The sequence below is a fragment of the Indicator indicator genome, chromosome 3, assembly GCF_027791375.1.
Source record: "Indicator indicator isolate 239-I01 chromosome 3, UM_Iind_1.1, whole genome shotgun sequence".
Lineage (NCBI taxonomy): Eukaryota > Metazoa > Chordata > Aves > Piciformes > Indicatoridae > Indicator > Indicator indicator.
Genome location: NC_072012.1, coordinates 11,389,385 through 11,414,128, shown reverse-complemented (window position 1 = coordinate 11,414,128; position 24,744 = coordinate 11,389,385). Strand labels below are relative to the sequence as shown.

The following is a 24,744-nucleotide window of genomic DNA, read 5'->3' as shown; positions in this document are numbered from 1 at the left end:
CTACTTTGTTTTGGGTAATAGTTCTTAAACATTTCTATCTATCCAATGGAAGTGTTTAGAACAATCGTTATTTTGCTTCTCTTACACCCAACAGTGACTTATTTACATTCTTTCACTTTCTCTGTTCTGAACTTTGCAAGGAAAAATTAAAAAGACAGTTTCAAACCATCACAAGGTGTTTGGAAATGGGAAGTCTGTGGATTTTTTTCTGAAGTCTGGGAAAAATCCTTCAAATCTCCTGAATGGTAATTTAAGTTTCCTTTTCAAAACTGTCTGCCTGAACTCTCTCAACCAATCTATGTACTGCTTTATTCCCTCAAAAGATGTTGTCCCAAGCTAGAGGCTATTATTCACTCACTGAATGCACTTTTTCTTCCAGCTGTGGAAAGATGCCTATAGTCCCCACCTGCAGACCTAATTTTGGGCAGATTTCCACCATGTTTCTCCATGTTTGCTCAGGTCGTGGTATAACCTACATGCTGAAGGAGTTATTCCAGCCCTCCAAAGGGATGAGACCAGGTTTCTCTCATGTGATGGTGCTTGTGACTGATGGGCAATCCCAGGATGATGTGTTGCCACCAGCCAGAGCAGCCCATGCTTTAGGTAAGAGTTGCCCTGCTGTGTTTCCAGAGGCCTTAGTCCTCCACGAACTTCTAGAGGGTGGTACATGATGTGATGCCTGCCCTTTGAATGCCTTGTTGGTTTCCTTCACTCCTATAGCCTTTCTTCTTTCTGCTCCTCACTTGAGCATCTTGGTTTGCTATAACTCACTCACTCTGCTTCAGGTGACTTCTCATGTGGCTACTGGTCCTAGCTGAGGTGATGAACAGGAATATTGTGTTGAGGGGTTTAGAAACTCTGATCTCAAACATTTTTGCTTCTGTTGAGTGAGTGATGTGTTTCAGGGATCCGTGTCATCGCTGTGGGTGTCTCAGGAGCTGACCCCACTGAGCTCAACAGCATCTTGCTGCAGCAGAACCTCCAGAATGTTTTCTATGTCAGCACATTCGACGACTTCCCTCAGATCCTCCAAGAGCTGATTGAAGTCATTTGTTCTGACCTTCAGCCTTCACAGGCTGAGCTACCATCTAGGGAGGTGAGCTCCTTCACAGACCTTTGAATACAAGCCAGCTTGCTTGGTATGGCTCCTGCACAAAGATAATATTTTTCCTTGAGCTAAGTTTCAAAGCAAAGTCAGAACACATTTAGGACACTGTGTTCAATCCTGACCTCACTTACTGTCCAATCTGAGAAAAGGAACCAAATCTTTGAAGTCAAGGGAGTGGAGTCGATTTCAGCAAGGCTTGTGTCATTGTCTGCTCACAGGGAAGCTTAAGAAATGTGGGTTAGATGAGTGGACATTGAGTGAGATGAGAACTGGCTAAAGGACAGAGATCAGAGAGTTGCAATCAGGGATGCAGTCAGGTTGGAGGCCTGTAGCTCATGGTACTCCCCAGGAGTCAGTGCTGGGTCCAGTTATAGTCAATACCAATGACCTGAATGAAGGGACAGAGTGGACCCTCAGCAGGTTTTCTGATGATAACAAACTGGGAAGAGTGGCTGACACTGTCAGGTAATGCTGCCATTCACTGAGATCTGGACAGGATGGAGAGCTGCTGAAGAGGAACCTCATGAAGTTCCACAGGGGCAAGTGTCAGGTCCTCAGTCTGGGGAGGAATAACCCTCTGCACTAGTACAGGTGAAGGGTGACCTACTGGAAAGCAGCTCCACAGAGAAGGACCGGGGAGTGCTGGTAGACAAGAAGTTTGCTGTGAGGCAGCAATGTGCCCTCATGGCCAAAAGGCCCCAGGTCTGCTGGGCTGCATTATGAAGATCATGGCTGCAGGTTAAAGGAGATCCTTTTCCCCCTCTGCTCTTCACTAGTGAGGTCGTAGCTGGAGTCATGGGTCTGGTTCTGGGCTTCCCATTTCAGGGGAGACAGGGAATTACTGGAGAGAGTTTGGTGGAGGCTCTCTGACAGTGGAGATTTTGAGAGGACTGGAACATCTCTGTGAGGAAGAAAGGCTGAGGCCATTTAGCCTGGAGAAGAGCAGACTGGAAGGGGATCTTCTTGATGCTCAACAAGAACTAAAGGGAATGGGGCAAGAAGATGGGGCCAGAGTATTTTCATTGGTGCCCCAAGGGGCACAAATTGGAACCCAGGATATTCCACCTGAACATGAGGTGAAACTTCTTTACTGTGAGGGTGCTGGAGCCCTGGTGCAGGCTGCCCAGAGAGATCGTGGAGTGTCCTTCTCTGGAGAGCTTCCTAACCCACCTGGGCATTGTGATCCTGTGCAACCTGCTGTGGGTGACCCTGCTTTAGCAGAAAGGTTGGACTAGACGATCCCTAGAGGTCCCTTCCAACCCCTATCATGCTGGGATTCTGTGAATCAGGGAAGCCAGCACACAGCTTTGGGAGTTTTGTTGCATAAGGCCCTTGCAGGAGCAGAGGACTTCAACATCTTACAAACCCATTGCCTTGTTCTAAGTTCAGTTGATAGGTGGGTTATTGGTATGGCTGTGAGCTCATCTGCAGACCATCTCCAACACTATTTCAGTGAATTGGTTGGTCATATAAAAGCACAGCAACCTCCTCAGACCTGTCAAAGGTTGTTATTTGATATCTATTTCCAAAACCTGAAGGATCACTAATCAAAGCCAAATTCCATGCTGTAGGTTGCCAGACATGAAGCCGACCAGCAAGTGCCATTTGATGACACAGAGAACAAGCCATATGTCCCTGATCCTTCATCAGCTGAACAACATATCAGAAAAGAGAAGGAGACTTGTGGACCTTGGTGTTTAAAGGTGAGAATTAGTTCATTGATGTCTTTTCCGGAGGTTATATTTCAAAGACACATTGACCACTGCTCTGACAGGTCGTATCTCATACTTTTGTGGTGTGCTGTGGAGTTATATCAATGTCATGACCTTTAACTTTGGAAACCATGACCATGTTAGAATCTGCCATTTCAGCAGCATCCTCTTTTCTTTCCCAGCAAATCAATGAAATGCAGATCTTGCATAGATTCTGCTTCAGAAAGCAAATCTATCCATTCCTTCTACCAAGCATAAAGCCAGAGGACATGAGGAACAGTAGGACAGTTCAAATCCTGTGTGCTGGTCTAATGAGTTTACTGATGTGGCCGCAGCCAGCAAGACTGAATACTCAAGTGTTAGCTTTACTGGATGAAATGAAGGTCTCCGTAATAGTTGGTGGACAGCCAGTCATTGTGGTCAACAAAGCCAGGTCATGATTCACTTCATAGGTAAAGCTCCCATCAAGGCCATGAGATTTCTGGTACCTCTGCAAAGAGCTGCTGCAAGCAGGTAGTTTGGATTTGCAGTGCCCCAAGGGACTGCTTGGGTTTAAAGTTGATCATGAAATTGCCCCTAAGTGATGAAACTTGGTCTGTACATGGATGTCCCAACACGGGTGAGTGTGTGTCCTCCTCTCTGTGTGCAGGGTGAACCAGGTTATGTCCTGGGAGGAGTGGAGGTGATTCCTGGTCAAAATGGTCAGCCTGGCACTCCCGTGAGTATCATACCCCAGGTGTGATGGACCTTTCAGCCTCTCAAGGGGTGGCAGAGAAGCAAAGGGAGCTGGGAGAGAGCCTCCATTCCTCCCTTCCCTGGTTTTCATTCTTGCAGGGGCAGAAAGGGCAGCTGGGAACTCCAGGAGTAGCAGGACCACCAGGCTTACCAGGGCCTCAGGGACCACCAGGAATCTCCATCAAGGTAAGCATTGATTATTTGAAGCATGGTTCTGTGATGTTGTACCACAGAAAGAGGAGACCTGGCACTGTTCATTCAAGGGCCCTGGGAAGACACATTTCTTCTTTCCATCATGGGATTCTCCCATCAGGACATCAAAAAGGCACTCTATAAGATCTTCCCAGGGCCCTGCTGTTTAAAACAGTGGGAATTGGTGATGGAACTTGAAAAGGTCATGATCAGCCCTATCTGACTCGAGACCAGATTCAGTGGCCACTAAGACTTTTCCTTTTCCAAGTCTCTGGGAAGGTTGTTCAGCAGCTGGAGTGAAATTCACAGGATTATTTGTTTTGTGCACAAACAAACCTGCACTCATGGTTGTCATCAAATGTCTCCTTGCACTGGGGATGGGTCAAAAAGCCTCAGCAGACACCAAGAGACTTAAGTTCCCTTCCTCTACTTTAATAGTGGAGGTTGACACCAGATATTGCAGGTTGAGGTATCTGGAGTATGCAAGATAGCAGACACCTCTACAAGAGCTCTGTCTTCCCTTGTGGATGGGAGTTTTGGTCTCTGGGCTTGTCAGCCTGCAGAAAGTTTTCGCTGGGATTAAGTCTAGAGAAGACACCCTCCCTGAGATACCATTCCATGGTAATTGTCCTTGTCCTTTTTGTTTCAGGGTGAACCAGGGGATTCAGGTATCAGGGTAAGTACTCAAGTTTGGTTTTGACTTTTGCATGTGATAAGAAGACTTTTCTTTATTATTCTTAAGCTGCCCAATAGGCTCTGGTTTCCATACCTACCAGATGTCCATCAAGACCCATAAAGGGCTGCTGTGCCATGCCTTGAGACTGTCCTCTGCTTCATGCAGGGCCCTCGTGGGAGGAATGGCCTCAAGGGTGACAGAGGAGGCATGGGAGAGCTGGTGAGTGGTTCATCAGTGGCCAGTTGCTGAGGAATAGATGTTGGCCACTGTGGGAAGGGGCCATGGGCCTCCAGATGTCCTCTGCCACATGAGGTGGCTATAAAAGGACAATGTCTACTGCCAGTTCTCATCAGCTACCACTCTGAGATGCTTCACTCTGCTGATGAGGGGTGGCAGATTAAGCAGGGCCTGACAATTTTTTCTCCCTTTTGTCATCTTCATCCTGTTGACCTGTCACCAAGGAATGGCCAGCAGGGAAATATTAGAAACCCCTACAAAGATCCTGGATAACAGCCACTGGTGTTGCCAAAAGCAAGGACGTGCTCTTCCTTATGGCGTGGAGCAAATCTGTGAGAAGTGCATCTGTCATGGTGCTCACCGTGATGACAATGGTGATCAGGGGACTGGAGAACCTCTGCTGTGAGGACAGATCAAGAGAGTTTGCATTGTTCAGCCTGGAGAAAAGAAGGCTCCTGGGAGACCTTCCTGTAGCCTTTCAGTAGTTAAAGAGTACCTACAAAAAAGATGGAGAGAGGGACTCCTGATTAGAAAGTGTAGTGATAGGATGAGGGGTAATGGTTTCAAACTGAAAGAGCGGATATTTAGCTTAGATATTAGGAAGAAATACTTCACTGTGAGGCTGGTGAGACACTCAAGCAGGTTGTCCAAAGAAGTTGTGTATGTCCCAACCCTGGAAATGTTCAAAATCAGGTTGGACAGGGTGTCCTTGCTCATGGCAGTGGAGGTGGAACTAGATGATCTTAAAGGTCTCTGCCAATCTAAACCATTCTATGAAAAAGGAGATTTGGGAATACATAAACACCTCCATAAATCCTCACTGCAAAGGTGTGTTCAGGTGGACACATCTAGGCATACATTTCTCTGCTTGTGCCTCTACAGGCTTAAAACCAACCTTTTTCTTTAGTGTGACTGGTAAGAAACTGTTTAGAAGAAAAAGATTTGATGATGTGTCTTCCTTTTCAGGAGAAACCTGGCTTGCCAGGCCCTGTAGGGCTAGATGGTGTTCCTGGACTGCCTGGACCAAGAGGAGAAAAGGTCATTACCTGTATCAGATGCTTTCTGAATCCATCAGCCCAAGGAGAAACTGAGAATAGCTGAGGCAAAGTAATAGCACAGTAGAGAGTGCAAGTGGAGCCATATAAGACATTGAGATGCTGAAGCTCATGCAGAGAAGGGCAGTGACGATGGTCAAAGGTCTAGAGAGTAAACCCTATGAGTTGCAAAGAGATAAGAGAACATCATCCCAATCAACTCTACCCCAGGGTAAAAGTATTAAGAGACAGTGCAGGCTTTGCAAAGCAGCTGTAGATACCTCCAGCATTGTGCTTCCACTCCCTTTGTGGAGAGAAGCAACCACTGGGGAGTGGGAGTCATCCAAAACTGTCAAGACCACGTGCTTCCTAAACCATGCCAGAATCTGACCTAGATCAGGACATTTGCTTTCTGGATGTCTGATGTGACTTGAAGAAGGGCAACAGAGCTGGTTTAAGGGTCTAGACCACAAGTCGTGTGAGGAGCAGTTGAGGGAACTGGGGTTTCTTAGCCTGGAGAAAAGGAAGCTGAGAGGAGACCTTCTTGCTCTCTAAAACTCCCTGACCAGAGGTTAGAGCAAGATGGGGTTCATCTGTTCTCTGCACTTGGTGTCGTGGTGGATGGAAGTCAGGTGTCCTAGAGATAGGCATGAGGATTTCCATCTCTCACATAAGAGCCCTTATAGCTGTCTGGCAGGGATGTCTTCTAGTCATGAAAAACGGGGATGAAGACTCCTCTCTAGGTGGGAGCTTCTCACTGCAGCAGCAATCCAAAGTTCTGAATCTCTGGTTTTAGTCTCATGAAAATTACCTTTTCGTGTCTTACAGGGACTCCCAGGACTTCCAGGGCAGAAGGGAGACCAAGTAAGTCAAACAGTATGAGAACATGTTTCACTAGCTCATCTGAAGATGTCCTGACTTTGCCCAGCTCGTCTCATGGGCGCAGCTTTGGCAAGCAGAGCTGAGTGAGGTATCAGGGGCTTATGTAGAGATGAAGCCAATAGGAATGCACTTGAGGTTCACATAAGCTCAGCATCTCCTCTCTGTTTTGCTGTTCTGAGTTATGAGTTGTTTTAAGGAGCAGATGAGGGAGAGTAATGAGCAGAACATTTTCATGGTTCCAGAATATTCATTTCATGCCCTCTTGCCTTGCAGGGGGACCCAGGATTTCCAGGTGCTCCGGCTATGGGGGTAACTATGAGAGGAGTACATCCCTTTTTGTGCTATAGTAAGGCAGCATCACCACCAGCAGTGCCAGTAGACCAAAGATCAAGAGAGCTATGCCCCACTGAACTGCAGGAAGAACTAATGGACCACTTCCTTGACTCTCCAAACAACTGTCTTCTGTTTCCTTGCTCCACTTCTTGTCTTCCTAGCCCTTCACCACAGTTGCTCGTTGACTCCCCAGAGGAGCTTCACTATTGTGCAGGAAACATAAAAGCATAAAGCCTTGTGCTCCAACACTCAAGCTCCCAGTCACAATGTGACTGTACTGGTTTCTGCCAAAGCAGCATTGCTAATGGATCTTATTTGCCTCGTTCCCATGTGGAAACAGGGTTTCTGCAGCCTCCTCTTCATGTCCCTCTAAGTACTGGGGCAGCTTTAAGGAAAAACCTTGGTGGTGGTCATCTCTGAATGCCTCACAACATTGGTGAAAGGGGTGTGGGAGTAGTTGGGGTTGCACTAAAGACTGAGACTCATCACCAGGACAGGCTTGACAGGTCCTGGAGGGTGCTTGAACATGCAGGATGTTTAGATAGCAATGATGATAGAATTATGTTGGAGATACAAGATAGGAAGACAGCTCTGCAGTCTCTAAACCCAGTTCAGGGCTGCTCTGCAAGGTCAGTGCAAGGACTCATGACTGCCCAAAGGTTGGTCCTTGGTGTGTGTTAACAAAGGCTTGAGCAGCTCTCTGCCAGTTACCCCTTGCATGTGAACGATAGCTCAGTCCCATCCCTGGAGCTAAAATCTGCTGAAGTTGATGGAGCACCTTCACAACCTTCACTGGGTTTGGGATTTGGCTTCATGATGTTTGGTGACCCAGTTTAGGTGATAAAGATTTTTTCTTATGGCAAGGCTGAGGCTCTCTTTCTTTGGAAGAGAATAGGGAAATCATTTTTTTCCCCAAGTAAGAGAACATTTCTGTGATTTCTTTTTATCCTCAGGTTTTGGGACCTCCAGTCAAGAAAGGTGTCAGGGTAAGTCCACTAATGAGCCCTAGTTACTTGGATGAGATCTTCACCTGAAAAAGTAGAAGCTGGACCATGTTTTACCAGCTGAATCATATGTCGCTTGTGACTGACTGGAGAGGAGAGGTTGGCAACAAGCCCAGCTCCCTTAGCCTATCCTTATAGCAGAGGTGCTCCAGCCCTTGGATCGTTATTGTGGCCTTCCTCTGGGCTCATTCCAAGAGCTCTGTGTCCTTTTTATGGGGACACCAGAACTGGACACAGTATTGGAGGTGGGGAGTGGCCACACTCATGATGCAGCCCAGGACACAGTTGCCTTCTGGGCTGCATGAGGGTGCTGCTGGCTCATGTGGAGCTTCTCATCAGTCAATACACCCAAGTCTTTCTTCAGAGCTTCTCTTTCCCACTGTGCACCCGGTCCACATTTGTGCCTGGGACTGACCCAGTTCAGATGCAGAGAAGAAGAAAAAAAAATCTCCATTTTATCCTCCTTGTATGGCTCTAGATGTACTCATAGTGCTCTCCAGTATACCGGTGGCATGGCTGGAGCAGTGTAACCACTGTGAGTTTTGTATGGCAGAAGCACAGGTATCACAGAGAAAGCTTCAACATAACCCCAGAGCTGGCTGCCTGGGTGGCTGTGGTAAGGGAATAGCTCTTGAAGTGTATTAGAAATGCAAAATATAGCTTCAGGAAGCCATGTGAGCAGGGCTTGGATTCCTGCATTATGTTATTAACCTTGGGAATGTTTTTATCCACAGGGAGATACTGGGCCAGCTGGTGCCCTGGGACCACAGGGAGACAAAGGGATACAAGGAGAAAAAGGAGAGAAGGTAATGAACTTGCTTTTCTTGGCATGTCCTCTATGGGGAGAAGGGTTTATTCTGTTTGTGTCCACAAAGGAAGCTCTGAGGCAGAGGGAATTCTTTCCCAAGTCGTGCTGACAAGGACCACCCATGTGCTGAAAGCCATGGGGAGACTAGACAGATGGCAAAAGCTCCTCAAGATTGAAGGTTAGGCACAGGAGAGACATGGACCTGTTGCAGCAGGGCCAAAGGAGGCCACAGTAGTAATGGTAGGGCTGGAAGCCCTCTGCTGTGAGAAGATTCCAGGGAGACCTTCTGGTAGCCTTTCAGGACGTAAACAGACCAATAAGAAATCTGGGGACAGACCTTTGATCAGGGCCTGTTGTGACTGAACAAGGGATGATGGTTTTGAAATAAAAGACAGATTTAGACTGGGGAGAGAATTTTTTTTTTTATTCTGAGAATGGTGGGATACTGGGCTAGGTTGCCCAGAAAAGTAATATCTTTTCCATTCCTAGAACCATTCCTGGTCAAGTTATTTGGTGCTCTGAGCAACCTGCTCTAGGTGAAGTTGTTTCTGCTTCCTGTAGAGGTGTTGGACCAGGTGACATTTAAAGGTCTTTTCCAACCCAAACCATTCTATGATTCTATGATAATGAGTGGAGCAGGATTGTGCCACCACAGCTTGTGCGTGATGATGGAACTGCAGCCAAGATCTGCAAGATCAGGATGGGGAAACCAAGGCACATGTTTGGTTCTCCAAATAACACTACTGACAGTAGAATCTCCAGAGCAGCACTCCTTGGAGTTGGCAAGAAGTGTGATTAGGAGTGGAGAAGGGGCCATGTGGTGGCATGAGGGCAAACTGAGAGGTATCAACACAGGGTTTAGCTCTCTCTTTCTCTGTGTCCTCAAGCATTACACTCAGACATGCATCATGATTGACCTTGCAGGGGAGTCCAGGGTTTGGCATTCCTGGTCAGCCTGGGCTGAAGGGAGATCATGGTGACAGGGTGAGTGGGACAATGCACTGGGTGTGTAAAGGGGAAGCCTAAAAAGGCCAAACTGGAGGTTCAGAGATCAAATCTCTTTGTCACCTCTATGCAGGTGAATCTAGGAACTTTCAACCATGAAACCTGTAACCAGCAAATTAATTTTGGGTGGTGACAAGGACATGGGCTGTTACCCTATGGTTGGTGATCCCATAGTGGTCTTGTGTGCTGGGGTAGTTTGCACCTGACTGTAGAATACAGAGGTTCCCCAAAATGCAATGGGAGTTTGAAATGAAGCTCAGGTGGTCAATGTTTATCTGGGAATTCTGTGAACAGCAAAGCCAAGGAAGCCCCATTCCCAATAGTTCTGTGTCCTGAAGGTGAACTTGGCCTTTATCCATCCTGACTTTTCAGTCTAAGTAGGTGCAAGCTAAGAAGGTAGTGACTTGCACATGAGTTCACTGATGTCAAGTAAAGGTTGGATTAATGACCTGGTATCCCCTCTTATGTTGACAGTCCCTTTTATTTCAAGCCAGCAAAAACTTAAACCTCCTACCTTTGAGGTCCCCACCACTCTATCAAAGTATTAATGGTATCAAACTGGGGAAGGTGGGTGTTTCTAGATAGTGTGTGCTCCAGCACCTCCTCACCTCTTAGAACACCACCTGCATCTGCAATCAAGGAGCAGATTTGCAGCACTGAGTATGATGTTTACACCCTTTAGATCCCACAGAAGACCTTTGCCTGTGATTATTTTACCTGTGTAATTGTTGTCATATGATTAAAGACCTCTATTTCTGCAGGGAAACGTAGGTTTGTCTGGAAAACCAGGTCAGAAGGTGAGTCCATGGAGGGATTGCAACAGGTGAAGCATTGTCTCATGACTGTCACCCAGTCTCTGTGTCACCCAGAGCATCTTGAGTCAGTGGGGTTTCATCTGTGCCATGGGGCTGGTGTCAAAACATAGGGAGACCTTTCAAAAGCTGGAAGATGAGACCAAATCCTGCTTTGATGGAGTGTCCATGTGGCCTGCAGATCCTTGGGTGGAAAATCAATGAAAAGATGCAAGAAATGAGACCTTAGATCCTGCAAATCCCAGCTTGTAGGATTTCTCCTAGTAAGGCTTCAAAACTGATCAAGAGCGGTCTGGAAAACATCCCAAATGTGGTGTTTGTTCAGTGAATCTCTTGCTGTGTACATTCCTCAGACAGTGCTGTTCCTCAGGCTTGGCTGAAGGAACCTGTGAGTTTGGGAGATGTTATAGCATGATACACAGCTCAGTGAATGGAATATTTAGGGTGGAACAGCCATGGAGAAATTGGAAGTTGGAAGAGAGAGATGAGATGCATCCCTGACAGGCTGTGTTAACAAAATGTGTTAATGCGGTTGCAAAGTGGAGAAGGCAACAAGAGGTATTTTGGGGTGGAAGAAGGCATGGTGAGGTGGTTGGGTGATGAGGAAGGTATGCATTGTACAAACACCAAACAGAGCAGACATGTAGGTAACCATCCATGAGAGTTCAGCTGCTTTTACATGGGACTAAAAGTTAAAACACAGGAGGGGAACTGACCCAGTGTGCCCACGCTGCTCTCTCAAGACTGGACCCATCTTCGGGGTCTCCACAAATAGGCCACCTCAACTGAGCTGAAAACTTTCTGGTGGTTGAGAACCTCAGAAGAGTGTCCTGCAGTGTTTGCCAAGGCTTCTCATGGGGTGTGGATGGATTATGTTAGAGATGGAGGCTCTTCAGCTTAGCCTGTTGAGCAAATGATATGAGCACAGTCCCTCCTAGTTCAGAGTAGATATTCTGAGTCCAAGCTTCGCCCAGAAATGTGGAAGGAATTCCATGACCATGTGGCCTGGCATGCTGCCTGAATCTGTCCTGCAGCATCTGAAATGTGAGGACTGTGAAATGCAGATGAGGAAGGTAACAAGAGTCTTGTTTTCTTTAGGGGTACATAGGTCTGAAGGGAGAGAAAGGTGAACCAGGAACACCTGGGAAACCAGGCGAGACCGGACTAAGAGGTAAAGATGTAAGAAGCCAACAGCCCAGGCAGATGGTCATGCTGAACCCCTTGAGGTGCCACTTTGCAACAAGCAAACAGCCCCAGGTTATGGCCTCACAATAGCAAGTAGGAACATCTGGAATGCTGCATCCAGGTCTGGGCTCCCCATTTCAAGAGAGACAAGGAGTTACTGGAGGAAGTTCAATGGGGAGACTACTAAAACAGTTAAGGAACTGGAGCATCTCTCTTACAAGGGAAGAATGAGAGACCTGGGGTTGTTTAGCCTGGAGAAGAGGGGATCTTTTCAATGCTGATCAACATGTAAAGGGTGAAGGTCAAGAGGATGAGGCCAGTCTCTTTTCAGTAGTGCCCAGTGACAGGACAAGGGGCAGTGGGCACAAACTGGAACAGAGTTTCCACCTTGTTGTGAGGTGGAGCAGGCTGCACGGAGAGATTGTGGAGTCTGCTCTGAAGACTCAAAATCTGCCTGGACACAATCCTGGGCAACCTTCTGTGGGTGAGCCTGTTTTAGAAGTAGATCTGTTGCTGAGGGACATGGTTAAGTGATGGACATGGCACTGCTGGCTTAAAGGCTGGACTTCATGGTCATAAAGGTCTTTTTGAACCAAAACAGTTCTATGATTCTATGAAATTAGAGTAAAAAGTTGGTCAGAGGTGGGAACATAACCTGGCACTTCTGCATTATGTCATAGGGAGAACCAGGGAGGAAAGGCACCTCTGGGACTACGGTAATCAATGGGGAGCCCAAACCTTCCAGAGTCACATAGGTACTAAGCCTGACAGGCTTGCTTACAGCTGGAGCTCTGGGTACAGCAGTGCAGGAGAAGGGCTGCACTGTCTAGAACAACGGTCTGGTGTCCAGCTTCCCTGGAGGTCCTTGGAACAATGCCCAAGTAGGATGTCCTGTGTGAGAAGTGACATCTTATGAGTTTGATAGCTCCTGGTAGATTTTGTTGCCATGAATTTAGTCACCTCACATAATGCCCTCAACCTTTCTGGTCAAAGCATTGCACAGGTTAGTCATGCAGCAGCTGGAAAAACATCTCCTTGGATTTGTTTTGTAGATGATCCCTGCTCATTTTATTTCCTGTTGACTTGTCCTTGGGTTAGATGAGACTACAATGAGTCCTCTTTATCTTGCTCTGGGCTTTTCTTTCTCTTATTCTAGCTTTGGTTTCATCTTTCAAAGATAAAGGCTGAAAAAGCAAGACTAGAAAAGATCTAAACTGTGGATAGTTTTATTGGGGTTGGTTGGTTTGTTTTTTGAGAGTGTTTTCACACTGCTGTAGATTCATAAAAGAGATTGTCCCAAATAATAGTGAGGTTTGGAGGAACCAACCTCATTTTCCTCCTAAATGTGAATACTCTACTGTGACCCTAATCCTTCTGCCCAATTTACTTCATTAATGAGACAGTTCTGAAACACCATCCCTAATTTAAAACATCTCAGATGATCAGAAGATTGCCTCCATCCTCATTTTCCAAGCTTTATGCAGTTCCAAAGAGGAGATCTGACCTGCTTTAGAACCACTGGAATGGTAGGTGGACTTGGTTCTCTTTCCTTACACTGGTTCTTCCAGGTATAAATGCAGTAAAATTAGTATAATTGATGGAGGTTGATGGATCTTGGCAGTGCTGGATTAACAGTTGAGCTTGATGGCCTTTAAAGGTCTCTTCCAACCAAAACAATTCTATGATTCTAAAGCTCAGCCTGATGGAAATAAGCTTTTAAAAGCTCCTACTCCTCTCATTTAGGGAGAAGATGGTGTCCCTGGAGCACCAGGAGAGAGAGGAATCAGGGTAATTGTTGTTGTTATTACAATGTTCTGCTCAGGTGAGTGGTGAGTCATCAAGAAACGCTGCTCTGCTGCTGCCCAGGAACTTCTGGGATGTGCAAGAGGAGAGGACTTCCTTCTCCATCCCAACAAGAATCCCTGCTTAGAAACATCCATGTGCAAATATTTCTTTCCTGGGTGAAAAATCATAGTAGAGGGTAGCATTTATTGGGTTTGCTTAGTTTAGTTTTTTGAGGTGCTGGATGTGCTCTGTTTCTGATTGCTTCTCCAAATCCTTTCTTGCAGGGTCCACATGGACTCCCAGGAAGGCCTGGAGAGCAAGGGATAAAAGGCAATACAGGACAACCTGGAAAAGATGTAAGGCAATCCTTAAAGGAGAAGTTGAGAGTGGGAAGATTTGGGATGGTTCTGGGTACCACTGAAAAGAGTCTGGCCCTATCCCCTTGCCCCCTGACCTTTGGCTTTTGCTGACCATTGATCAGCTGAACCCTCTCAGGCTGCTTTTCTCCAGGTTAAGCAGCCCCAGGGCTCCTTACAGAGATGCTTCAGGGCCCTCAGCATCTTTGTATCCTCTGCTGGACTCTCTCCAGTAGTTCCCTGTCTATCTTGAACTGGCAAGAACAGAACTGGGTGCAATACTCAAGACTGAGTAGAGGGGAAGGAGAACCTCCTTTGACCTTCTGGCCACACTCCTCATGCGCCCAGGATATCATTGGCCTTCTTGGCCAGGAGGGCATATGACTGTCTCATGGTAAACTTGCTGTCCATCAGCACTCCAAGTTCCTCCTCCACAGAGCTGCTTTCCAGCAGGTCAACCCTCAACCTGTACTGATGCAGGGAGTTATTCCTTCCCAGGTGCAGGACCCTACATTTGCCCTTGTTGAACTTCACAAGATTCCTCTCTGCCCAGCTTTCCAGCTTGTCCAGATGTTGTTAGTCTGGGACTGGTATGGCATAGTGCACAAGAATGCCATAGTGTGTGATGAAACCATCTTCTGCAGTGGGACTTTTAGAGGGAATGAAGAACTGACCTGTTCCTGCTGGATTACAGGGACATCATGGGATGGATGGCTTGAAAGGTGAAAGAGGTCCTCCAGGCCCAAAGGTATGTCCTGAATGTATGGGAACATCTTTGTGATGGTCACATTTTGTTGTGCTGGCCAGAGGGAAAGAGTATCCATCTCAGATCTATTGTGACCCCTAAAAAGCTGGGCTCACAAACTTGTGGTCACAATGATGCCGTAGTACTCCAACTTGATTAAGCAGATCCAAACATTCAGGTAGGAAGATGTTGTTCAGGAGTCAAATTAGAGAAGTTCAGGGATGTTTTCTTCCTCTCCTTCTCCCTTCAAGCTAAAGAGCACATCAGCAAGAGTTTGAAGGGAAAATATCACTTTAGATCTTTAGAGGTAGGACCAACTCCTTCAATTAATGGACAGAAAAAAATGCTGCAGGAAGTATCAACAATTACTCATGGATCTCGAGACTGGCAGGAGATCCAGGTCTTTGCAAAGGTGAGAGGTGATATGTATTATCCAGGTGATATGCATGAGCTGTGCCCTAGACATAGGCAGTTCAGCCACTGCAGCCCACATTGCATCTTCTTCATCCTAGCACAGCTTGGCATGGAGATGCAATCCAATCAGAGCCTTTCTGGTGCCCTTCATTCCACCGGAATCTGTCAACACACAAACCAGATTTCAGTGAAATGAAGCCCATCAGAGAGGCAGGTCAGCCCCCACTTCAAGAGATGTTCCTCACCCCAGCACTGAACCTCTCAAGCCATTGCAGCTCATCTGTAGTTTCATCTGTAGCGCTGAGCTGGGATCAATCACCTGGAAAGAGTCAGAGAGTCAGGGAAAGAGAGATCATACAATCATAGAATGGTTTTGGTTGGGAAAGACTTTTGAGATCATTGAGTCCAACCAATCTTTTTTGGGAAGAAATTGTTCCTAATGTCTAACCAAAACTTCTCCTTGAGGTTTAGGCACAACTTGAAGACCATTTCCTCTATGACAGAACACAGATGGTCAACTCATCTATGCAGTTTACTGTTGGGAGTTCAGCCCACTGGAGATATTTAACCCAAACTGTGTGTAGCACTAAGGATGGCCACCAGTGCCATGACCACCTCCAGTAGGGACTGGCAATCATGGTGGCACCTTGACCATCCTCGTCCTTGCTGCTACCTCTGCACAGCTACAACTGTGCAGAACTGAAGCATTGGTGGCATTGAAGGGGCCTCAAAACTCTTTGCTTTTTAACATGCTGTGCATGGCTGAGAAATGGAGGAGAGGATGGTGCAAAGCTCTCACCCAGACCTCACTTTGATGTTCATGCTTGGCTGGTCCTTGGCTGGTCCTAAGAAATGCAGCCAGGAACTGTGTCCAGTCATAGAATTGCTTCAGTTGGAAAAGACCGTTAAGATCATCAGGTCCAACCATTCTCTAGCTCTACCAAGTCTGGTGCTAAACCACATCCCCCAGCTCCACATCTTTGGGGCTCTTAAACACTTCCAGAGCATTACAGTGTTTGAGAACCCTTTCAGTGAAGAATTTTCTTCTAATGTCCTGTAGTGCAATTTGAGGCCATTTCCTCTTGTCCTATCACTTGTTCCTTGAGAGAAGAGGCAAACCCTAGCTGGCTCCATCCTCCTTCAAGGGAGCTGTAGAAAGCAAGAAGGTCTCCCCTCAGCCTCCTTTTCTCAAGGTTCAACAAACCCAGTTCCTTCAGCTGTTCCTCCCAAGATCTGTTCTCCAGACCCTCCACCAGCTTTGTTGCCCTTCTCTGGACATGCTCCAGTACTTTGTCCTTCTTGGACTGAAAGTTCCAAAACTGAGTCAAGTACTCAAGGTGTGGATTCACCAGTGCTGAGTACAAGGGGACAATCCCTGCCCTGGTCCTGCTTGGTCACATTATTGCTGATCCAAGGAGGATGCTGTTGGCCTTCTTGGCCACCTGGGCACACACTGGTTCATCTGTCAACCAACACCCCCAGATCCTTCCCTACTGAGCAGTTTCCACCCACTCTTCCCCAAGCCTTGGAGCACTGCAATGGAGGACTGAATGAGCCCATTGAGCAGGGATTCAAAACCCTCCTCTGAACTGGTGGAGATTCATCTTGGGGGTCGAAGCATCTGCTGGTAGAAGAGTAAGGACTAGATGTATGACTCTTGTCTCTCCTCAGAGCTCCTCTTGCTGATCATCAGGAATAATGACTTAAAAAGTTGTTCTTGTTCATTTGCAGGGAGAACCTGGTCCACCAGGCAAAGGAGTGGAAATAAAGGTAAATAAAATGAAAATTATAGAATGTATTTATGTTGGAAACATCTCTTTCTCTCTCTGGTGTTGGGATGGCAGAGGAGACCCTGTGTGTCCTCAGGCTTAGCTATCAACCACCTGCAGGACCAGCTTCCTGAGCTGGAGACAGTAGAACATAAGAAGTTCTGATCCATCTTTTCTCTTGCAGGATCTGGAGAGGCTTTTTGAAGCTAATGGTATCAAGGTAGGTAATGCTTTGACCTTTCTTCTGATAAGGTGTTATATATTTAAAAGCTTCTTGGACAACCTTCCTGCTGCTGTGTTATGGTGTGGATGGTGGCTTTGGTGACCATGTGACGTTGAGACTTGGCAAATACCCTTTCAGAACTTGGTGCTGCCACCTGGGTTAGCTTGTGTTTCAGCACTGGGTCTGCAAAACCGAATCATCCCAGAATGGTTCAGGTTGGAAGGGACCTTAAAGATCATCTAGTTCCACCCCCCCTGCCATGCCCAGGGACACATTTCACTAGACCAGGTTGCCCAAGGCTTTGTCCAACCTGGCCTTGGACACTTCCAGGAAGGGGTCATCTACAGTCAGCAAGAGGAGACCCACACAGCCATCTGGGTGCTCTGACCACGCTGTGTGTCCTGTTCAGCTCAAAGTCCACCTTGGGCTGTTCCTTATTTGTAATACAAGTAATACCACTGTGCAATTCAGCAGTGCTAGACAGGTGGCCCCATCTCCACTCTCAAGATAACCATCAAGATCAGGAAGTGTGGTGAAGCCCAGCTTTTAGTATCTGCTGCAGGTACTTAGTAGTTGTGCTCATTATCCTCAGCTCCTTCCTGTAAGCTCTGGAGATATGACGGAAGGAGGTGAGGGACTGACTGCTATGGTCAGTTGTAGGGGTTTTATTTAGGATAGAATCATAGAATTGTTTGGGTCAGAAAAGACCTTTAAGATCAGTGAGTCCAACCTTAACCCAGCACAGCCAGGTCACCACTAAACCATGGCCCTCAGCACAACATCTACACAGCTTTTAAAACCCTCTAGGGATGGTGACTCCATTACTTCCCTGGGCAGCCTGTTCCAGGGCTTGACGACCCTTTCTGTGAAGAAGTTGTTCTCAGTGTCCACCCTAAATCTCCCCTGGTGCAACTTCATGTTGTTCCTTCTTGTCCTCTTGCTTGTTATGTGGGGGAAGAGACAGTCCCTCATCTGGCTCCAACCTCCATTCAAGGAGTTGCAGAGAGCCAGAAGGTCTTCCCTCAGCCTCCTTTTTCTCTAGAATGAACAACCCCAGTTTCTTCAGCCACCGCTCATAAGGTTTGTTTTCTAGTAAGCACCATCGCTGTTCTCCTAAATGCCCAAACCATAGACACCTCTCTTTAAATCAGCCATTGGTTGTTGGAGCACATCTCTTCACCAGGTGCCCTGTGAGCTCCACTGGAAATGCATCAGTCATCATTTTGAGGTGGCTGCACTTGCACTGTCATGTGTCAGGAAAAGGAGGGTGGCACTGGGCTACTGCATCCTTAATGGTCTCCATTGGTTGCAGTTGGCACTGCTGAAGGACCTCTCCAATGCACTCCTGTGGGATGGGCTGGATGGGTTGGTGCAACAGCTGAGTGACTCCAGGACTAGCAAGACCTCTAGGAGAAAGCAGGGAGCTCTGCATGCCATTGAGCACAGTGTGAGTACTGTCATCTGTAATCTTCAGGGGGCAGACAGACCTCGAAGAAAATGGGAGACAGATGGAAATTAATCGTGGAAGGTTGCAGGCTCAGCTCTTTTATCAAGCAGGTTATGGTGATTGCAGCCACTATATGAAATAGTAAAGCTGGAAGAAGGTAATGGCTTTGCAACAGGATCTTGGATCTTTAGGTTAAACTGATGAGACTACAGTGGGGTTGGACTAGAAGACCTTTAAAGGTCCCTTCCAATCCAAAGCATTCAATAATTTCAAAGCACCCTTTTTTAAATTTTTTTTTCAGTGGAAATAAAGGAATCAGTCAACTGTTGTTAATAGAGGTAGATAGAAACCATCCTCCAAAACCATCAGCCTCCTTGTGCCCTTTGAGGGCTGGGAGTCATTGAAGTGGTGAGTGTGTGTGCAAGGGGAGCAAAGCAGCTGAAAGCTCAAGAAGCAATCTCAGAGGAGGCCTCAAAAACAGGGAGGATCCCAGGGAGGCAGGTCTAGCTTGGAAGGAAAGCTTGGAGTTTGCCAGCAGGGAATCGCTGACTATTCACTCCATCCTGGTTCAGACACAGTACCAGGTGGGACAGAGCATGCTGGAGGGATGGGACATTGGGCAAAAATAATCCATCAGAATCCTGGGAGATCAGGTTTGTTCCCTCTACACTAATCCACTGTTGCTGATGTCACAGGATTCACTGGTGTTTGTTACTACTTGTGATGGCCTGGCCAGCACTGAGGTGACAGAAGAAGCACAGAGCCTGGAGGTGGAGGCTCAGTTTCAGGTGACAGTGTCAGGAGGACTCCTTAAGGTGAAAATGAAGAGCAGAACGGAGGAAGTGTAGCTATGTAGATCTGTCCATCTGAGTACTGGCTGCCTGTGAGCTTCCAGTTCACGTTCTAGTGATACCTCCTGCTGATTCTCATCCTCCCTTTCCACTTAACCACGACTTGTCTTTGTCTTCTGAGCAAAACATCAGCACAGACTGGGCTGATTTCTATCAATCCTCATGCTGGGTATCTGTTGAATTCACCTTGCAATGTCTCCTCACTTGTAGGCTGTAATCCAGGTGCATCTTTTGTATCTAGATCATTTTTCATAGCTGCTGGAGGAGTCATGGATGTTGATTTGCTTGTCATAGCACTGATAAGAGCCCAGGAAACAGTGCCTGCAGCTGTGGTGGGACTACTCTCACCTTCTTATGATAGCCAAGAAGTGACTCACTTTCCATAAACCCTCATAGGCCACTGGTAGGAAATGTTGAACTGGAGCAAAAGAGCTAGGGAAGTGTTTGGAGCCAGTTCCAAACTGGCTTTTATCTTCCTCTGTGTGTGACCAAATAGACAGATGAAAGGAGAGCAGTGGATGTCATCTACCTTTACTTCAGTAAGGTTTTTGATACCATCTCCCATACCATCCTCATAGGTAAACTCAGTAAAAAGTTGGTTAGATGATTGGACCATGAGGTGGGTTGGGGATCTCTCTGTTCATCTGGCCAGAACACTTCAACCAGAGAATAAAAGGGTTCAAAAGAGCTCTCTGATCCACAGGAGATCCTTTCAGTCTGCCCCAGACCATCTTTGTTGGCACTTCCCAAGAGGTTCTGGGTCCATGTTCTTCAGGAAATGGTTTAATGGCCATGGTGGTGTTAGGCTGATGTTTGGACTTGAGGGTCTTAAAGATCTTTTCCAACCAAAACAATTCTGTTGTTCTAAGACGCAAGAAAGGCCTTGGCACCTTGGCTCTCCAGCCTTGTCCTGCTGTGTCTGACCATGCCATTGAATAAACACTGGTGTGTATTGTACATGATGTCCTGGCTATTGTAGATGATGAAGTCTTGACTTCTTTGGTCTTCACAGGGCCCATCTTCTGGTGGTTCTGAACCTGAGCCCCAGTCCCCAGGAAATCCTTCTGAGTCCTTGGAGAAAACATCTGAGGAAAGAAGGAAGGAGAGAGACTCCAGGGAGACAAATGCTTCTCTCAGCAGTGTATGTAGATGCCTGTTCAGTGACTTCAGGTCACTTGTCCATTTGTGTCAATTTAGCAGATGCAATGAGTCACATTTCTCAGAGCCTGATTGGACAAATCATCACAGTTTTGTGGGTTTGCCCCTATGTGAACTAAGTGAAAAGCTGTGCTGCCATTCAGAGAAACATGGACAGGCTGGAAAGGAACCTCATGAAGTTCAGCAGGGACTAGCATAGGGTCCTGCACCTGGGGAGGAATCATCCCTTGCACCACTACACATAAGGAGCTGACCTGCTGGAAAGCAGCTCCACAGAGAAAGGACTTGGGAGTGCTAGTGGACAAGTTCACCATAAGGCAGCAATGGGCCCTCATGGCCAAAAAGACCCCAGGTATCTTGGGATGCATGAAGAAGAGTGTGGCCAGCAGGTTAAGGGAGGTTCTCCTCCCCCTTGACTTTGCCCTAGTGAGGCCAAGTCCTGAGTATTGTGTCCAGCTTCCCAGAGGTTGTAGAGGCTTCTTCTCTGGAGAGATTCCAGACCCACCTGGACAGGATCTGAGGTAACCTGCTCTAGGTGACCCTGCTTAGCACTGGGGTTGGGCTAGATTGTCTGCAGCACTCCCTTGCAGCTTTCATCGTTCTGAGATTCTGTGATCTCTGCATGAGTCAATGTCAGAGCTTGGAAAAGGGTCTTGCTTTCCATCTTCTGCTCTGGTAATTAGCGAGATTGTGCTGTCATTTATCCACCATTCTTTGCAGGGCTTGTCTGTGCTCCAACCAAACCCAGAAGATGATCTACAAGGAAACCAGTCCATAGAGCTTCTTGAGTCCTTGGAGAGAGCAGAAAGACAACCAAAGCAGGACACTATCCATGTATGTCTTACCCAGCAGTCCTGGGCAGTAGACCAGTGCGGAGATCAGTGATGGACTGGAGTGCCCATCTCCCACCCAGGGCTCTATGGGACAGCTACCCACAGATCCCCAGAGGACATCACTGCTCAGATATAGGACCTGGGCAGCCTCATCATTTACATACAGACAGAGAATTGGGAACCCCACTGAGCCCAGGAACATACTCCAGGGGCAGTGCAAATGCCAGAACTTTAAGATACAACCCCCAAGCAAGATAATGCCTTTTTCTTCTTACCTTCCACAGATGTCACAGAATGTCCAGCATGCCCACAGACCCTCAGATTTCCTTGCACAGTGTTAGTCTTTTAGATCTAAGACAAAAGGAAATGGCCTTCAAGATGCACCAGGGGAGGTTTAGGTTGGATATTAGGAAAAATTTCTTTGCTGCAAGAGTGGTCAGGCATTGGAACAGGCTGCCCAAGGAGATGCTGGAATCAGTGTCCCTGGAGGCAGCCAAGAAAATTGTAGACATGGTACTTTGGAACATGGTTTAATGGCTGCAGTGGTATTGGGTTGATGGTTGGACTTGACCTTGAAGGTCTTTTCCAACCAAAATGATTCTATTATTCTATGATCCTGGTATGCGACCTCCTGAGACCAGCTCTGGAGTTCCTTAAGGAAGAGGATTTTAGGGTGTAATCAGGAATTTGGGGATTTTCTCCTTTTTGAAGATTCACTGACATGAGCAAACTGTAATTTGCCTTTGTGCATCAGCTGTGCCAAGGTGACTGTGGCAGAGGAAGCAGAATCATAGACATATTTTGGTTGGAAAAGACCCTTAAGATTGAGTCCAACCATTAACCCAGCACTGTCAGGTTACCACTAAACCATGTCCCTCAGCACCACATCATAAAATCATAGAACAATTTTATGGAAGGAACTTCTGGAGATCACCAAGTTCAGCCCCTCTGCATCTAAACAGCTTTTCCATCCTTTCAGGGATGAGGGCTCCACCGCTTCCTTGGGTAGCCTGTTCCAAAATACTCAGACAAGAGATCTCTCAACTTTCAAAAGAAACCCCAAAGCTCCTTGGACGTTTGCTTGGAGGTGCAGGCGGAGTTACTGCTGGGAACAGCATTAGCAAGGATATTTCTAGGAACAGCAATGAGAGGAGAGCTCAGACTGAGGAGTCCCTGAGGGAGGAAACTTCCCTCTGATTTAAGTGGTGTGCTGAACACTTGCTTCTGCTCCCATCACTTTACCTGTCTTTTGGCTGGCTGTCCAAATTAACATGACGCTGAATCAGGAAGCTGGAAGAAATGGCGTGGCAGTAGCCACGAGAGGGCTCCCGGCACAAAGGCAGGGACACACACACACCCCACACACCTCTATCTGTGTAAGCTGTAGCTCTGGAAATGGGGGGCCTGTGCCATGAGCATCCACCAGCTTTGTTTCTCAGTTTCCCTTGGCTGGAAATGGTTCAGCTGGAGGGAGACCTGGGACCGCAGAAGATTACAGAATCACAGAACAGTAGGGGTTGGAAGGGACCTCTGGAACACCATCCTTCCTGCTTTCATATCCAATGATCTTCACTTCAGCTGAGGTGCTTGTAAAGTTGGAACAGCTGCCAGAAGGACTGCATAGAGGGAAAGTCTTGTGGCCTTTCAAATCTTAAAGAAGGGCTGTAAGAAAGCTGGGGACAGACTTTTTAGCAGGGCCTGTTGTGACAGGGTAAGGGGTGATGGTTTGAAACTAAAAGAGGGAGATTTAGACTCGAGAGAAGGAAGAAGTTTGTTATTATAGAGGGTGGTGAGACACTGGCCCAGGTTGCTCAGAGAGCTGGCAGATGCCACATCCCTGAAACCATTTATTTGACAGGTCTCTGAGCAACCTTCTCCAGGTGAAGTTGTCCCTACTGACTGCAAGAGGGTTTGACTCGATGACTTTTAAAGATCCTTTCCAACACAAATCATTCTATGACTCTATGAAGCTTTTCAGGTCAGTTCAAGCCCCCCCAGCACAATGGGTTCTGCACCCCAAGGGTTTTTTCCTCAGTTACATTTGGTGTAAAATTTTCTGAATCATAGAATTGTTTCAGCTGGAGACCTCCAAGATCATCGAGTCCAACCATCAACCTAACACCACCATGGCTGTTAAACCATGTCCCAAAGTGCTATGTCCACATGCTTCTTGAACATCTCCAGGGATGGTAACTCCACCACCTCCCTGGGAAGCCTGTTTCATGCCTGACCACTCTTTCATTAAAGCAGTTTTTCCTAAACCTTCTCTGGTGCAGTCTGAGGCCATTTCCTCTCGTTCTATCACAGAATACTAGGGAGAGGAGACCAGCCCTCACCTTACTCCAACCTTCTTTCAGGGAGTTGTAGAGAGCAATGAGGTCTCCCATCAGGAAGAGAGAAGTGTGGTCCACAGGTAGGGAAACAGGAGCAGCCCCTCCTTCTCTGCAGCTCCTGCATCTTCTCATCCTTGGTGCTCCTGCAGCTGAAGTGAACTCAGCAGAGGGTGATGGGAAGGGAGTGAAATGCAGCCGGTTGTTTTCCCATCAGCAGCAGCTGTAATCACACATTTTACCTGTTAAAAGGTTCATGAGACCCTAGAGAGGAGCAGCCTCTAATAGCCCGAGAGCTTCATCTCAGAGGTGCAATTTCTGTCTGACAGAAGCTAATGGGGGAAGCAAATCAACTGGTAGAGATGCAGGATGAGCCCAGGGACAGATGCTGGTGTGAGAAGGAGTGGCTGGTTATTCTGTCCATGTGTGAGCCACTTCTTTGGTGTTACAGGACCAAACCAGCCAATTCCTGCCTTCTCCAACTCCCAGCTCCCCTGTAGTAAAGCTTACTCATTTTTGGAGTTACTTTAGGTAAATGCATCTGGTTGTCTCATGTGGATAAATCCACAGCCACTCAGTTTTCCTCCCTGATATCTCCTTGGCCTTTTAGTTAACCCTGAGCCAGCAATGTGCTCCCATGACCAAGAAGGCAAATAGTTTCCAGGGGTGCCTTAAGAAGAGTGTGACCAGCAGATGAAGGGAGGTTCTCCTCCCTCTCTTCTCTGCACTAGTGAGGCTACAGCTGAAGTATTTGGTCCATTTCTGGGCTCCACAATTCAAGAGAGGCAGGGATCTACTGAAAAGAGCCCAGGAGAGGCTACAAAGATATTGAGGGACCTGGAGCATCTTTGTGAGGAGGAATGGCTGAGAACCCTGGGGCTGTTGAGCCTGGAGAAGAGCAGCCTGAGAAGGGATCTGAGCAATGCTCAGCAAGAGCTGAAGGGTGAAGGGCAAGAGGATGGGGCCAGACTCTTTCAGTGGTGCCCAGTGACAGAAGAAGGGGCACAAACTAGAACCCAGGATGTTCCACCCAAATCTGAGGTAAGCCTTGTTTTCTGTGAGAGTGATGGAGCCCTGGAGCAGGCTGCCCAGAGAGGTTGTAGTCTTTCT

The 24,744-nt window shown here is 47.2% G+C and overlaps 1 protein-coding gene across 1 annotated transcript in view; it reads left to right on the top strand.

The window, feature by feature from the left end:
- LOC128981110 (collagen alpha-1(VII) chain-like) overlaps positions 1-24,744 on the top strand; it is a 112,463-nt gene that overhangs the window by 36,689 nt on the left and 51,030 nt on the right. Inside the window, 24 exon segments of the mRNA XM_054399765.1 lie at positions 460-603; positions 906-1,096; positions 2,680-2,811; positions 3,470-3,538; positions 3,655-3,741; positions 4,397-4,423; positions 4,589-4,642; positions 5,627-5,698; positions 6,523-6,558; positions 7,863-7,895; positions 8,648-8,719; positions 9,646-9,705; positions 10,488-10,523; positions 11,637-11,717; positions 12,404-12,439; positions 13,467-13,511; positions 13,793-13,864; positions 14,559-14,612; positions 16,755-16,793; positions 16,977-17,012; positions 18,328-18,462; positions 19,158-19,277; positions 20,326-20,454; positions 21,192-21,305. Of these exon segments, the coding sequence (XP_054255740.1) occupies positions 460-603; positions 906-1,096; positions 2,680-2,811; positions 3,470-3,538; positions 3,655-3,741; positions 4,397-4,423; positions 4,589-4,642; positions 5,627-5,698; positions 6,523-6,558; positions 7,863-7,895; positions 8,648-8,719; positions 9,646-9,705; positions 10,488-10,523; positions 11,637-11,717; positions 12,404-12,439; positions 13,467-13,511; positions 13,793-13,864; positions 14,559-14,612; positions 16,755-16,793; positions 16,977-17,012; positions 18,328-18,462; positions 19,158-19,277; positions 20,326-20,454; positions 21,192-21,305 (1,874 nt within the window).